The following is an 11,765-nucleotide window of genomic DNA, read 5'->3' on the forward strand; positions in this document are numbered from 1 at the left end:
CATGCCACGCGCCGCCGCGCCGCCCGAGGCGCCGCCCGGCGAGTACATCCGCACAGCGTCGACAGGCAACAAGATCTCGCGCCGGTGTGCCATCTATGGTGCCTCGAACATTGTGCTGGGCGGCAAGTGCCTCATCGAGCACCGCGCCGTGCTGCGTGGCGACCTGACGCGGCCGCCGCGCACGCCGGCGTCGGGGTCCGTCGCGCTCGCGACCGGGCGCTACGTGTGCATTGGCGAAGGCAGCACGCTGCGCCCGCCAGCCAAGACGTACCAGGGGTGTGTGGTGGTGGCTGACCCAGCGTGTTTTCGTACTTTCCCATGCGCATCGGCGACTATGTGCGCATCGGCGCGCACTCGGTCGTGGAAGCCGCGCAGATCGGCAGCCACGTCGATATCGGCGAGCGGTGCATCGTCGTACGTTGCGCGGCTGACAGCAGGGGCGCTTCTGCATCGTGCGTGACGGCGCGCAGATCCTCGACGGCGCCGTACTCGCCCCCCACACGGTCGTACCGAGCCACTGCGTGTTTGGCGGGTCGCCCGGTACGTCAGCGATGCTCATGGAAGCGCGGCGCGTCGGCACGCTGCCCGAGTCGTTCGCAGAGGCCCTCGAGCCCGCGCTGCGCACGGCGTACCAGGCCGTCGAGGTTTCCCGTGCATAGTGGAGGCGCCTGCGCCGAATTCGTCCATTTAGCTCCCCCCCACGACCATGGTCCATATCGCGCTGTCGTCGCTGCTGGACACGGACCTGTACAAGCTGACGATGCAGCAGGCCGTCCTGCAGCACTTCCCGACGGCAGAAGTGACGTGTACGCTCGCCGACTCACACAGACCGCCTCACTGTCCGCACGCCGGGCGCCCTGTTCAGCGAGGCCTGCATCGAGGCGATCGAGGCGGCCATCCAGCGTACGTGCGCGGCGCTCACACAGACCTCGGCACACTGCGGTTCACGCCTGAGGAGATTGACTGGCTCCGCCAGGCCTGCCCGTACTTCCGCGAGCCGTACCTGAGCTTTCTGCGGCAGTTCCAGCTGCGGCCCGCCGAGCAGGTGCGCCTCACGCTCACGCCCGTCCAGGCGAAGCAGGGCTCGCTGCATATCGAGATCTCCGGCCTGTGGCGCGACGTGATCCTGTACGAGGTGCCGATCATGGCGATCATCAGCGAGGCGTACTTTGCCGTGTGCGACGTGGACTGGTCTCTCCAAGGCCAGCGCGAGCGCGCGTATGCGAAGGGCCAGGAGCTCTTCCGGCACGGCATCAAGCTGAGCGAGTTTGGCACGCGCCGCCGCCGCTCGTACGCTGCGCAGGACGTCGTCGTCGCGGGCCTCCTGCAGGCGCACCAGGAGGCCGTGGCGAGCGGCGACCCGGACGCCGGGCGCCTGCTCGGCACGAGCAATATCCTGCTTGCGCGCAAGTACGGGATCCCGCCGAACGGCACGATCGCGCACGAGTGGACGATGGGCATCGCCGCGCTACGGGGCTACGACCACAGCAACCGCACGGCGCTCGAGCTGTGGGAGCAGGTGTACTGCCCGCCCGCGTTCACGCCCACGAGCCCGAGCAACAACCTGACAATCGCGCTCACGGACACGTTCAGCACGAAGGTGTTCTGGGAGGACCTGCTCGCCGACGAGCGCGGCAAGCAGATCTTGCGCGACTGGCGCGGCCTGCGGCAGGACTCCGGCGACAGCACCGCGTTCGTCGAGCGCGCCGTCGCGATGTACCGCCAGATCGGCATCGACCCCGCGACGAAGCTGATCGTGTTCAGCGACGGCCTCACTGTCCCGCGCTGCGTGGCGCTCCAGGAGCTGGCGCAGCAGCACGGCATCCAGGCCGGCTTTGGTACGCTGCCCCACTGACGCCAGGCATCGGCACACACATGACGAACGACTTTGTGCGCGTCTCGGACGAGGGCCCGAGCCCCGCGCTCAACCTGGTCATCAAGCTCTACTCGATCAATGGGCGCCCGGCCGTCAAGATCAGCGACGACCTCACAAAGAACACGGGCGACCTGGACGAGATCGCGTACGTACGCTACACTCACCCCAGCATGGTCAAGCGCCGCTTCGGTCTCGACGGCGGCGAGCACGTCGAGGACGCGTAGCGCCACTACGCGCTCACATCCGACCAGGCACACATGCCGAGCGTCGTTACCACTGGCGTTAGTAGACCATACACACGTTTCCGGTAGTCGAAGCGTTTCTGCGCACGGTCCATAAACGCAGGCACCTCCCATGCCGCGATCAGCGCAGGGTCGTGCCCGAGGATCTCGTGCAGGTCGCGGCGGTCGATCATACCCTCGTCCTTCTCGTCAAAGCTCGCAAACGCCTCAGCCAGCGAGTGCGCGTCGCCCACGCGCGCGAGAATGCGCGCCATGTGCGTGAGAAAGCTCATCATCTCGAGCGTCGCAGGCGCATCCGCAAAACACGCGTGCGCCTCCGCCTCGGCGTCCGTCGACCCTGGCGTCAGCAGCGTACACGTACCGAGATGCCCCAGCACATCCGCGACATTCGCCTCACTTACGCGCCCATCCAGGTCCTTGTCCAGAGCGTAGAAGACTCGCTGCAGCTGCTTGATCTGCAGCGGCGACAAGCTCGCGAGCGGGTTCGCCTCGCCCATCGTGCGTCGTGCGGACGTGCGGCGCGCCGCGAGAACAACACGTATCACGTGAGACGACCTGCCCGCCGCCCGCCCTCGCCCATCGTCCCCATGGCGACCGCGGCGACGGGGACACCCAGTCGCGCCAGCGCCCCGCCTGCCGTGCGGTGGCCTGCCTCTTCGCCAGCAACGACGGCGCCTGCGCCCACGCCGGCCAGGGCGCCCCCCGCCAAGGCGCCGCCGCACACGCGCATGTCGCTCGCGACCGCGCGGCGCCGCATCGCGTGGAATGTGGGCGGCCTCGCGGCCCTCTGGGGGGTCGGCACGCTGTGGCCCCGCAGCGTCGACGTATATTACATGCTGACCGACTGGCTCATGCTGATCGATGGCGTTCCGGCCGGCGCCGACGAAGTGCTCGACTCGGTGCTGCTCTGGCTGCGCATGGCGCTCACCTTTGTGTTTCTCCTCAATGCGGGCGAGGCCGCCCTGCGCGTCGCGCTGCCCCCCGCGCCCGCCACGGAGCCGCCCAGCGACACGTCGGCGCCCGCGTCCGTCGGCGAGGCTCTCNCCCGGCGCACCTGCGCACCTCGCCCTTCCACGCGACCCGCGCTCCTCCGACGCCCGCGCCCGTGGCGAGTGCCACGCCCGGCCCTGCGACGTCGGCGCTCGGCCTTGGGCGACCGACGTCGACGCCGACGCCGTTTTCCGCGCGCCTGTCCTCGCCGTCGGCGCTTCGGCGCTCGTCGCCTGGCCGCGACGGCCCCGCGTGGTCGCCGCGTGTGTCCAGCGCGCGATCGCCGCAGGCGCGGTCCGTGTCGCCTGCGAGCTTCCGCTCGGACTGGGACGATGCATGGGAGGTGGAGCAGGCGCTACGGGCGCTCTCTACGCCCCGGCCCTAGCGCGGGTATCTACAGGGTGAGGTTGTATTCATAGTCGCTCTCGGTGCGCTGGCTGAACCACAGCACCATGGCACAGGCCATCATCGCGACGTTCTGCAGGACGCCCGCGACGCCCAGCTCGACGTAGCCCACCGCGTGCTCGTTGAGCATGTACTTGATGATGAGCACGGCCAGGCTGCCGGCCATGCCGCCCGCGAGGCACGCAAAGCCGACAAACAGCCAGGTACGTGCGCGCCACAGGACCGGGTCGTGCGCCCAGTCGCCGAGGGCGCCGTCGTCGAAGAGGTGCTGCTTGTCCACCAGGTTCACGATGACCAGGCCGGCCATCGTGCACAGGCCGGGCGCCCAGTCGTCAAACTTGATGGCCACCGGCGGCGCCGCCTCGCCCGGCGCCGCGCGCTGCGCGTGCGCGGAGCGCACGCACGCATCGAAGAAGATCCACCAGCCGGCGGCAAACAGAGCCCCAGCCGCGTAGACACCCATCGCACGCGCATTCGATCGCATCGCCAGCGGCAGGTTCGGCAGCCGCACACGGCACACGCGCCGCGTCTCGCCCAGGCTGGTCATGAGGGAAGGGGCGGGCGCCCGGGCTGATCACGTGGCGCTCGTCCGCCGTCGCTTTGCACGCCGCCGCCATGGGTCGCGTCGTCAAGGGCGGCGTGTGGAAGAATGTACGTGCGCACCGCTGACCGCAGACGGAAGATGAGATTCTCAAGGCGGCCGTGTCGAAATACGGCCTGAATGTGCGTGCACGCGACTGACCACAGCAATGGGCGCGAATTTCGTCCCTGCTCGTGCGCAAGACGCCGAAGCAGTGCAAGGCGCGCTGGTACGAGTGGCTCGACCCGTCGATCAAGAAGATCGAGTGGTCGCGCGAGGAAGACGAGAAGCTGCTGCACATGGCGAAGCTCATGCCGACGCAGTGGCGCACGATCGCGCCGATCGTCGGGCGCACGGCGACGCAGTGCCTCGAGCGGTACCAGCAGCTGCTCGACGACGCCGACGCGCAGAGCTCGGAGCTCGCGCTCGCTGGCCCCGGCTCCGAGGCCGCGCCCAGCGCGGACCAGGTCCTGAAGCTGCGCCCCGGCGAGATTGACCCCGACCCCGAGTCGCGGCCCGCGAAGCCCGACCCGGTCGACATGGACGAGGACGAGAAGGAGATGCTCTCCGAGGCGCGCGCGCGTCTCGCCAACACCGAGGGCAAGAAGGCGAAGCGCAAGGCGCGCGAGCGCGCACTCGACGAGGCACGCCGCCTGTCGACGCTGCAGAAGCGCCGCGAGCTCCGCGCCGCGGGCCTCCTCGCCAAGGGCAAGGACAAGAAGCCGGGCATGGACTACAACGCCGAGATCCCGTTCGAGAAGCAGCCGCTCCCCGGCTTCTACGACACGACCGAGGAGGCCGCGAAGGTGTACGAGGAGCCCATGCGCCGCACCCTCCAGCAGATGGACCCCGGCCTCCGCCAGAGCGAGGAGGAGGCGAAGCGCAAGCGCGAGCGCGCGCTGAACAAGCCGGCGCGCCACGAGGAGGCACTCCGGCGCCTGCGCGAGGCCGAGCAGGTCACCAAGCGGCGAAAACTCGCCCTGCCGGACGCCCAGGTCGGCGAGCGCGAGCTCGAGCAGATCGTCAAGCTCGGCCACGCAAGCGAGGCGGCGCGCGCCCTCGTCGAGACGGACGACGGCGCGGCGACAGAGGGCCTCCTCGCGCACTATGCGCCGCTCGAGCAGGGCGCCGCCGCACCGACGCCCTCGGGCCACGACGCGGACGCGCTCGTGCGCGAGGCGCGCGAGCTGCACAGCCGCACCGTCGCGCAGACGCCGCTCCTCGGCGGCGAGAATGCGCCGATGCCGCCNGACTTTGAGCTCGTCGTCGAGGCGCCGCCGGCGGCGCCGGCGGCCGACGCGCCGCCACGGACGGAGGACGCGACCCTGCGCGATGCGCGCGATGCCGAGCTCGCCGCCGAAGCGCGCGAGCGCGAGTATGCGCAGCGGACGCAGGTCGTGCGCCGCGGGCTGCCGCGCCCTGCGCACGTGGACGAGCGCGACGTGCTCGCGCTGCTGCAGTCGCTGCGCCTCCCTGGGGCGCCGCCCGCACAGGCCCTCGTGGACGAGGAGATGGCGCGGCTCATGGCGCACGACGCGCGCGTGTTTCCTCTGCCGGGCAGCCGGTACCCTGGCGGCCTCGTGCCGACGCTGCCGGCCATCGCGGACGAGCGCCGCGCGGCGGCGCACGCGCTGGTCGAGGCGGAGCTCGCGCAGTGCCCCGCGGCGGCGCCGACTGCCCCGCTGGACGCGGCGCTGCGTGTGCACGCGGCGTGGACGCCTGCGGGGCATGCCGCGCCGTATGCGTCGGTGCCGCCGGCGGAGCGGGTGCGTGGTGCCGCTGCGCGGCAGGAGCAGCTGCGTGCGCGCCTGACGGAGGTGGCCGCGCAGGCGGCCAAGAGCGAGAAGACGCTCGGCAAGCTGCTGGGCGGCTACGAGGCGCGGTCGCGTCGGCTGGCGACGCAGATCCGCGCGGCGGCGGCGCAGCAGGTGGAGCAGCTGCTCACGCACGAGGCGCTCGCGCGCCTCGCGGCGTCGGAGCCGGCGAGCGGTGCGGAGCGGCTCGGGCGGCTGCAGGCGGAGGTCGCGCGGCTGCAGGCGGTCGAGGCGCGTGCGCAGGACGAGTACCGCGTCCTGTCGGCGGAGCGCGCCGAGGCGCAGGAGGTGTACGAGGAGCTACGTACGGAGCTCGAGATGCGCGAGGCCGAGCGGGCCCTCGCCTAAGTAGATACCACTATGCGAGCAGCTCGGTGAGCAGGGCGATGCACAGGTCGTTTTCGTCGGCGGTGCCGATCGTGATGCGCAGGCAGCCCGCGCATCCGAGCTCGGACGAGCGGTTGCGGACGACCAGGCCGCGGTGGCGCGCCATGGTCTCGTAGACGTGGGCGGCGCGCTGGCTGTCGGGCACGCCGCCGGGCCGGTCGAGCACCTGCACGAGCACAAAGTTCGCGTCGTTGCTGCCCAGCACGGCGCCCGTCGCGGGGATCGGGGCGAGGGCGCGGCACAGGCGCTCGCGCTCGTCCAGGAGGGCGTGCACGTTCGCGCGCATGCGCGCGACGCCCTCGGCGCTGAGCGCCTGCGACGCAAGGTACGCGGCCGGCGACGAGATGTTGTACGGGGCCTTGGTGTTGTTCAGCACCTGCACGATCGGCGGCTGCGCGAACGCCAGGCCGAGGCGCACGCCGGCGAGGCCAAACGACTTGCTGAGTGTCTGCGCGACGATCACGTTCGCGTACTCGTGCACGAGCGACACGGCCGACACCGGCTCCGTGCCGTGCTTGCGCCCCAGCGCCTGCTCCTCGGCGGCAAAGTCGATGTACGCCTCGTCGACGACCACGACGCCGCCGAACTCGGGCGTGTCGAGGATCTGCTGCACGTCGCGCAGCGGGAGCAGTGTGCCGGTCGGGTTGCCCGGCGAGCACAGGAACACGAGGCGGATCGCAGGGTCCGCGCGCAGCGCCGCCTGGACGCGCGGCGTGTCGAGCTGGAACGCGCCGTTCGCCGTCACGAGCGGCACCTGCACGACCCCGATGTCGTTGATCGACGCGCTCACCTTGTACATGCCGTACGTCGGCGGGCAGATCAGGATCTTGTCCTGCCCGGGGCGCGCGAAGCACCGCTGGATCAGGTCGATCACCTCGTCGCTGCCGACGCCGAGGAACGTGTACGCCGGGTGCGGCAGGCCCCGCAGCGCCGTCGCACGCTCGCGCGCCTCATGCAGCGACGGGTCCGGGTACCGGTGCAGGTCCAGCGCCTCGTACGCGGTGCCAGGCGCGAGCGCCGGGCCCATCGCATTCTCATTCGCATCCAGGAGGACGCCCTCCTGGAAGTCGTCGCGCGCGCAGCGGTACGGCTCGAGAGCCAGGATGTTCGGCCGCACCACACGCTCCAGCACAAAGTGCGCCGGCTTGTGGGCGCGCGCGAGCGCGCACGCCTCTGCATCCACGCCTTGCACACGCATGCCGGAAGGAGCGTGCGCCTGTGACTCGGCGGTGCGTGCCCATCACGTGGGCTACCGTCTCCCAGCATGGCCGGCGCCGCACGCGTGGGCGTCAGCGTGGCGTGCGTGCCTGTGGCACCTGGCACGCCCGACGGTATGCTCAGTGCGCCGCCTGGCGCACCTGCGCTCGTGACGGAGCGCGAGACGCTCGATGTGCAGGCCGACGGGCGCCGCATCGTCGCGCCGCCGCCGTCGCTCCTCGACGAGGCGCGCGCACGCCGACGGCGCCTGTGGGCCGAGCGCGGCGACTTTGGGCGCGTGCGTGCGTCTGCGTTGCAGGCGGCGCCGATGGACGAGGAGCCCGTGCTCGACGCTCTCGCGCGCCTGCGCGCGGCGTACGCGCCGCCGGCCGCCCCGGCCGCGCCGGCCGCGGCGGCGCCTCCGAAGCTGGGCCGCATCGCCGAGAGCGAGTTTGTGCCGATGCGCGACCACATGCTGCACCAGCTCGAAGTCGCACTCTTCCATGCGGAGCAGGCGCAGAACCTGCTCGGCATGCTGATCCAGAACGCACGCGGCGACGTGGGCCCCGTGCTCGCCGCCCAGAGCGAGTACTTTCTCGAGCCGCCGTCGCTCTCGCTGAGCGCGCTGGAGACGGCGCTGCCGGAGGACGCCGAGCCGCCGCCGCCGCCGCCCCTCGCGACGCGCCAGCGCGTGATCCAGGGCAAGCGCGAGAGCCTGCACGGGGCCGCCGCGATCCTCGCGCAGGGCGCGGACGACGTGGAGCGGTGCCTCGCGCCCGAGCGCGCGCGGTGGCGCGCCCTGCTGCACATCCAGAAGCGCGGCTGGAAGCTCACGCCGGGCCGCCCCCTCGTCGACATGGAGCGCCTGGACCAGCTGGCTACGGCAGGCAGTGCGCTGCACGGCTTCGGCATGCCCGTGCTGCACGGGGATGGCGCGGTCAAGGACGAGGGCGCACGCGATGCGTGGATCGGCTACGGCCCAAGCGAGGCGCCCGTGCCCGTGCTGCAGCGCACGCTCGCGTACTGGGCCGACACCGCGACGTCGTCCGAGCCGCTCGCCTTCCCGGACCGCACGTGGCGCCGGCTGCGTGTGCAGCTCCGCGAGCATGCCGCCACGGGCGAGCGTGTGTGGACGAACGCTGACGCTGTGCCCGTGCCGGGCACCGACCTCGACGCACAACTGTACGATGCGCAGCGGGACGCCGTTGACGCGGAGCTGTTCCGCGAGCTGGCCGCGCAGTCCGGCGCGCTCTCGGCCATGCTGCCACGCACGGTCACCGACTCGTGCATCACCGTGCCGCTCTCGAGCACGCTGGCCGTCTCGTTTGAGCTGGTGCCGTACGAGCGGGGCACGGCGGCCCGTGCGGAGCAGGGCACCGAGTCCATGTGGGCGACCATGCTCCTGCACGGGCTGCGCCTGCGTATGCTGCGCAGCTGGACCGTCCGGCTGACGGCGCTGCGGCACACGCATGCCGCGTCTGTCGCGCCACGGGCGCCGGCGCCGCGCGCCTCGCTGACCGCGCCGCTCTGGGAGCTCTACCGATATACCCTCTTTCTCGCGCGCTTCCACGCCGTGCTCACGCCCGCGACGCACGGATACGACGTGCACATCGACTGGCGCCCCTTTGAAGGCATGCACGACGCACAGGCGTGGCTCGCGCGCCTCCTCGATGTCGTGCACGACGACCACGAGCCGGCGGCGCCGTGCAGCGGCCGCGTGCTGCTGTACCTCGGCGCGGACCGCCGCCTCGTGGCGCAGTTCGCGCTCCAGGCGCCCAGCCACCTGGTCGCCTTCTTCCCCCTGCACCGCACGCCCACGGGCATCGGCGTGCGCATGTCACTCGAGCTCGAGCGCGTCGCGGCGCTCGTCGGCGCCGAGCTGGCCAGCGTGGCGGCCGCCTCCACATAGACCCGCGGCGACGCCGCGGCACCGTACTACGATGCACGTTTGGATCGTGTGCCTACTCGCTCTGCTGGCGCTTGTGCAGGCCAAGGAGCCGCCGACGGAGCTGCGTATTGGTGTCAAGGCGCGCCCGGCGACGTGTGACGTCAAGTCGCACGACGGCCACGAGCTGCTGATGTAGGTCGCATGCGCTGACGCCAGGCACTACTCGGGCTACCTGTGGGACGGCAAGAAGTTTGACTCGTCGCTGGACCGCAACCAGCCATTCGTGCGTAGTGTGTGCTGACGCAGTCGTTCACCCTCGGTCAGGGCATGGTCATCCAGGGCTGGGACAGGGGCCTGCGCGACATGTGCGTGGGCGAGAAGCGCAAGCTGCAGATCCCCCCGCACCTCGGGTACGGCGCTGCGGGCGCGGGCGGTGTGATCCCGCCGAACGCCGCTCTCGTCTTCGACGTGGAGCTCTTGCAGATCCGCGACCCGCGCACGGGCGCCACGACGGGCGCCCGCCACGATGAGCTTTAGATAGGCCCACTACTGGTATCTAGCCTAGGTCCGCGTGCGGGGACCGCGGTGGCCGCGGCCGCGGTGGCCGTCGTGGCGCCCGCGGTGGCCGTGGCTGGCGGCCTGCTGCCGCTGCTTGCGCGCCTGCTCCTCGGCCTCGCGCACCGTGTCGATCAGCGTATCGACCACGCGGCAGTACTTGATCTGCGGTAAGCCTTCCCACCGTACCGTGCTGCCCTTGATGTACACCTCCGGCATCTTCCAAAACTGCTCGCCACTCTGGCCGTCAGGGGGGCGCACGTACCGCACTCGTCTGGTATACGTCGCGCAGCGTGATGTTCATGTAGTTGTCGCAGGCAACCAGATGCCCGTTGAACGTTTCGCTGTTTTTCAGCTCCACGAGCTGACTGTCAGGCACGAGACACCTACCATGGGCTTGTCTTGCGCTGCATTCAGCAGCGTCAACGGCAGCTACTCGGTCAGCACTCGCCCGCAACGCACCATCGTAGCAGGACCCAGGCCGCCGCCGCCCTCCGCGATGGTTATATCACGTGACGTTCTTCGTCGGTGGCGCCGCGGCGGGCGACGGCGTCCGCGACCGCCCATGGCTTCGCTGTCGCTCGAGCTGGGCACGCCGCAGGCCACGCGCGTGCAGGACGCGATCCAGCGCGTACTTGTCGAGCATGACATGGTCACTGCGGACGACTCTGTCATGGCCGAATACGTCACGGTCATGATCGCCAACCGCAAGGGGCCCGAGATGATCGCCGAGGAGCTGCGCGAGCTCATGGGCTCGGGGCTCGATGCGCGCGTCGTGGAGCAGCTGTGGAGCGAGGCGCGCGTGGCGATCGAGGGCGAGGCTGCGCGGCCGGCGCCCGCCGCCGAGCGGGAGCGCTCCGCGTCGCCCCCGCCGCGCGACACGGCGACGCGTGCACACGACAGGTGGGAAGAGCGCAGCACACGCGCGCCGGCGCGCGGCGAGCGCGATCAGGCCCGCGAGAAAAAGCGGCGGGCCGGCCGCACGCCCAAGGAGCCGACCAAGCCGGCGTCTATCAGCCTGCTCGGCCGCGCAGGGATACCCGACCCCCGGGCGCCGCCGTTTGTGCCGTCCGAGCCGATGCCGCTGCCGTTCATGGCGATGGCCGCGATGGCCGGCGCCGCTGCGCCGTCGCTCTTCTCGCGCCTAGACCCGATGATGCCTGACAATGGGCCGCCTGTGACTACGACGGCCCCGGCGCCGCCGCGCGATCCCGCGGCGTTCCCGACGCGGCCGACGGACGAGGCGCTGTGCCGCTGGTCGCTGGCATGCACGAATCCGCTGTGCCCATACAGCCACCCCTCGCCGGCGAATGCGGGCAAGGATGGGGATGCACAGGCGCTCGTACTGCGTGCGGATGCGTGCGAGAAGGGCGGTGCGTGCGACGACAAGGAGTGTGTGCTCAGCCACGTCAGCCCGGCGGTGGCGTTTATTACGGCGCGCGGCTCAGCGCCGCCGCCGGGCCCGGCGCCCTGCCGTTTCCAGCAACAGTGCCTGAACCCGGCCTGCACGTATGCGCACTACAGCGCGAGTGGCGAGCCTGTGCCGCCACCCGGCAAGACGTCGTCTACGCCGTGCCGCTTTGGGCTGGGGTGCACGCGCGCGGACTGTGTGTACATGCATCCCACGCAGCGGAGCGCGACACCTTGTCGCTACGGCGACGAATGCACGCGGCGTACGTATCCACGACTTACACAGCCAACTGCTATTTTCGGCATCCACGGGATGGGCCGGCGCGTCCCACGGCAGAGCGCCTGCAGGGCTTTGCGCACGAGGACCCTGCGCGTGAGCGCATCCTCCCTGGCGGAGCGGCATGATACCATGGTCACATTA

The 11,765-nt window shown here is 70.9% G+C and overlaps 10 protein-coding genes across 10 annotated transcripts; 6 read left to right on the forward strand and 4 right to left on the reverse strand.

Moving 5' to 3' along the window:
- Window position 1: 1 nt before the first annotated feature.
- On the forward strand, window positions 2–659 carry MSY001_3301 (uncharacterized protein; the record flags this gene model as incomplete). The annotated part of the gene is made up of 3 exons (XM_018885196.1): window positions 2–276; window positions 300–414; window positions 438–659. The coding sequence occupies 3 exons, from the start codon at window positions 2–4 to the stop codon at window positions 657–659; spliced, it is 612 nt and encodes a 203-aa protein (XP_018741781.1).
- A 47-nt stretch (window positions 660–706) lies between these two features.
- On the forward strand, window positions 707–1,855 carry MSY001_3302 (uncharacterized protein; the record flags this gene model as incomplete). The annotated part of the gene is made up of 1 exon (XM_018885198.1): window positions 707–1,855. One exon carries the CDS (start codon window positions 707–709, stop codon window positions 1,853–1,855), a length of 1,149 nt encoding a protein of 382 aa, XP_018741782.1.
- A 250-nt stretch (window positions 1,856–2,105) lies between these two features.
- MSY001_3303 (uncharacterized protein) lies at window positions 2,106–2,615 on the reverse strand (the record flags this gene model as incomplete). The annotated part of the gene is made up of 1 exon (XM_018885199.1): window positions 2,106–2,615. One exon carries the CDS (start codon window positions 2,613–2,615, stop codon window positions 2,106–2,108), a length of 510 nt encoding a protein of 169 aa, XP_018741783.1.
- An 887-nt stretch (window positions 2,616–3,502) lies between these two features.
- On the reverse strand, window positions 3,503–3,997 carry MSY001_3304 (uncharacterized protein; the record flags this gene model as incomplete). Its single annotated transcript, XM_018885200.1, has 1 exon — window positions 3,503–3,997. One exon carries the CDS (start codon window positions 3,995–3,997, stop codon window positions 3,503–3,505), a length of 495 nt encoding a protein of 164 aa, XP_018741784.1.
- Window positions 3,998–4,128: 131 nt separating this feature from the next.
- MSY001_3305 (uncharacterized protein) lies at window positions 4,129–6,255 on the forward strand (the record flags this gene model as incomplete). The annotated part of the gene is made up of 2 exons (XM_018885201.1): window positions 4,129–4,164; window positions 4,261–6,255. The coding sequence occupies 2 exons, from the start codon at window positions 4,129–4,131 to the stop codon at window positions 6,253–6,255; spliced, it is 2,031 nt and encodes a 676-aa protein (XP_018741785.1).
- A 10-nt stretch (window positions 6,256–6,265) lies between these two features.
- On the reverse strand, window positions 6,266–7,492 carry MSY001_3306 (uncharacterized protein; the record flags this gene model as incomplete). The annotated part of the gene is made up of 1 exon (XM_018885202.1): window positions 6,266–7,492. The coding sequence occupies one exon, from the start codon at window positions 7,490–7,492 to the stop codon at window positions 6,266–6,268; it is 1,227 nt and encodes a 408-aa protein (XP_018741786.1).
- Window positions 7,493–7,558: 66 nt separating this feature from the next.
- On the forward strand, window positions 7,559–9,400 carry MSY001_3307 (uncharacterized protein; the record flags this gene model as incomplete). Its single annotated transcript, XM_018885203.1, has 1 exon — window positions 7,559–9,400. One exon carries the CDS (start codon window positions 7,559–7,561, stop codon window positions 9,398–9,400), a length of 1,842 nt encoding a protein of 613 aa, XP_018741787.1.
- A 31-nt stretch (window positions 9,401–9,431) lies between these two features.
- On the forward strand, window positions 9,432–9,916 carry MSY001_3308 (uncharacterized protein; the record flags this gene model as incomplete). Its single annotated transcript, XM_018885204.1, has 3 exons — window positions 9,432–9,571; window positions 9,596–9,662; window positions 9,686–9,916. The coding sequence occupies 3 exons, from the start codon at window positions 9,432–9,434 to the stop codon at window positions 9,914–9,916; spliced, it is 438 nt and encodes a 145-aa protein (XP_018741788.1).
- Window positions 9,917–9,940: 24 nt separating this feature from the next.
- Window positions 9,941–10,399, reverse strand: MSY001_3309 (uncharacterized protein; the record flags this gene model as incomplete). Its single annotated transcript, XM_018885205.1, has 4 exons — window positions 9,941–10,099; window positions 10,124–10,174; window positions 10,200–10,320; window positions 10,371–10,399. The coding sequence occupies 4 exons, from the start codon at window positions 10,397–10,399 to the stop codon at window positions 9,941–9,943; spliced, it is 360 nt and encodes a 119-aa protein (XP_018741789.1).
- A 100-nt stretch (window positions 10,400–10,499) lies between these two features.
- MSY001_3310 (uncharacterized protein) lies at window positions 10,500–11,749 on the forward strand (the record flags this gene model as incomplete). Its single annotated transcript, XM_018885206.1, has 2 exons — window positions 10,500–11,607; window positions 11,631–11,749. The coding sequence occupies 2 exons, from the start codon at window positions 10,500–10,502 to the stop codon at window positions 11,747–11,749; spliced, it is 1,227 nt and encodes a 408-aa protein (XP_018741790.1).
- Window positions 11,750–11,765: the final 16 nt, after the last annotated feature.

The sequence above is a fragment of the Malassezia sympodialis genome, genomic scaffold, assembly GCF_000349305.1.
Source record: "Malassezia sympodialis ATCC 42132 genomic scaffold, msy_sf_23, whole genome shotgun sequence".
NCBI classification, from domain to species: Eukaryota; Fungi; Basidiomycota; class Malasseziomycetes; order Malasseziales; family Malasseziaceae; genus Malassezia; species Malassezia sympodialis.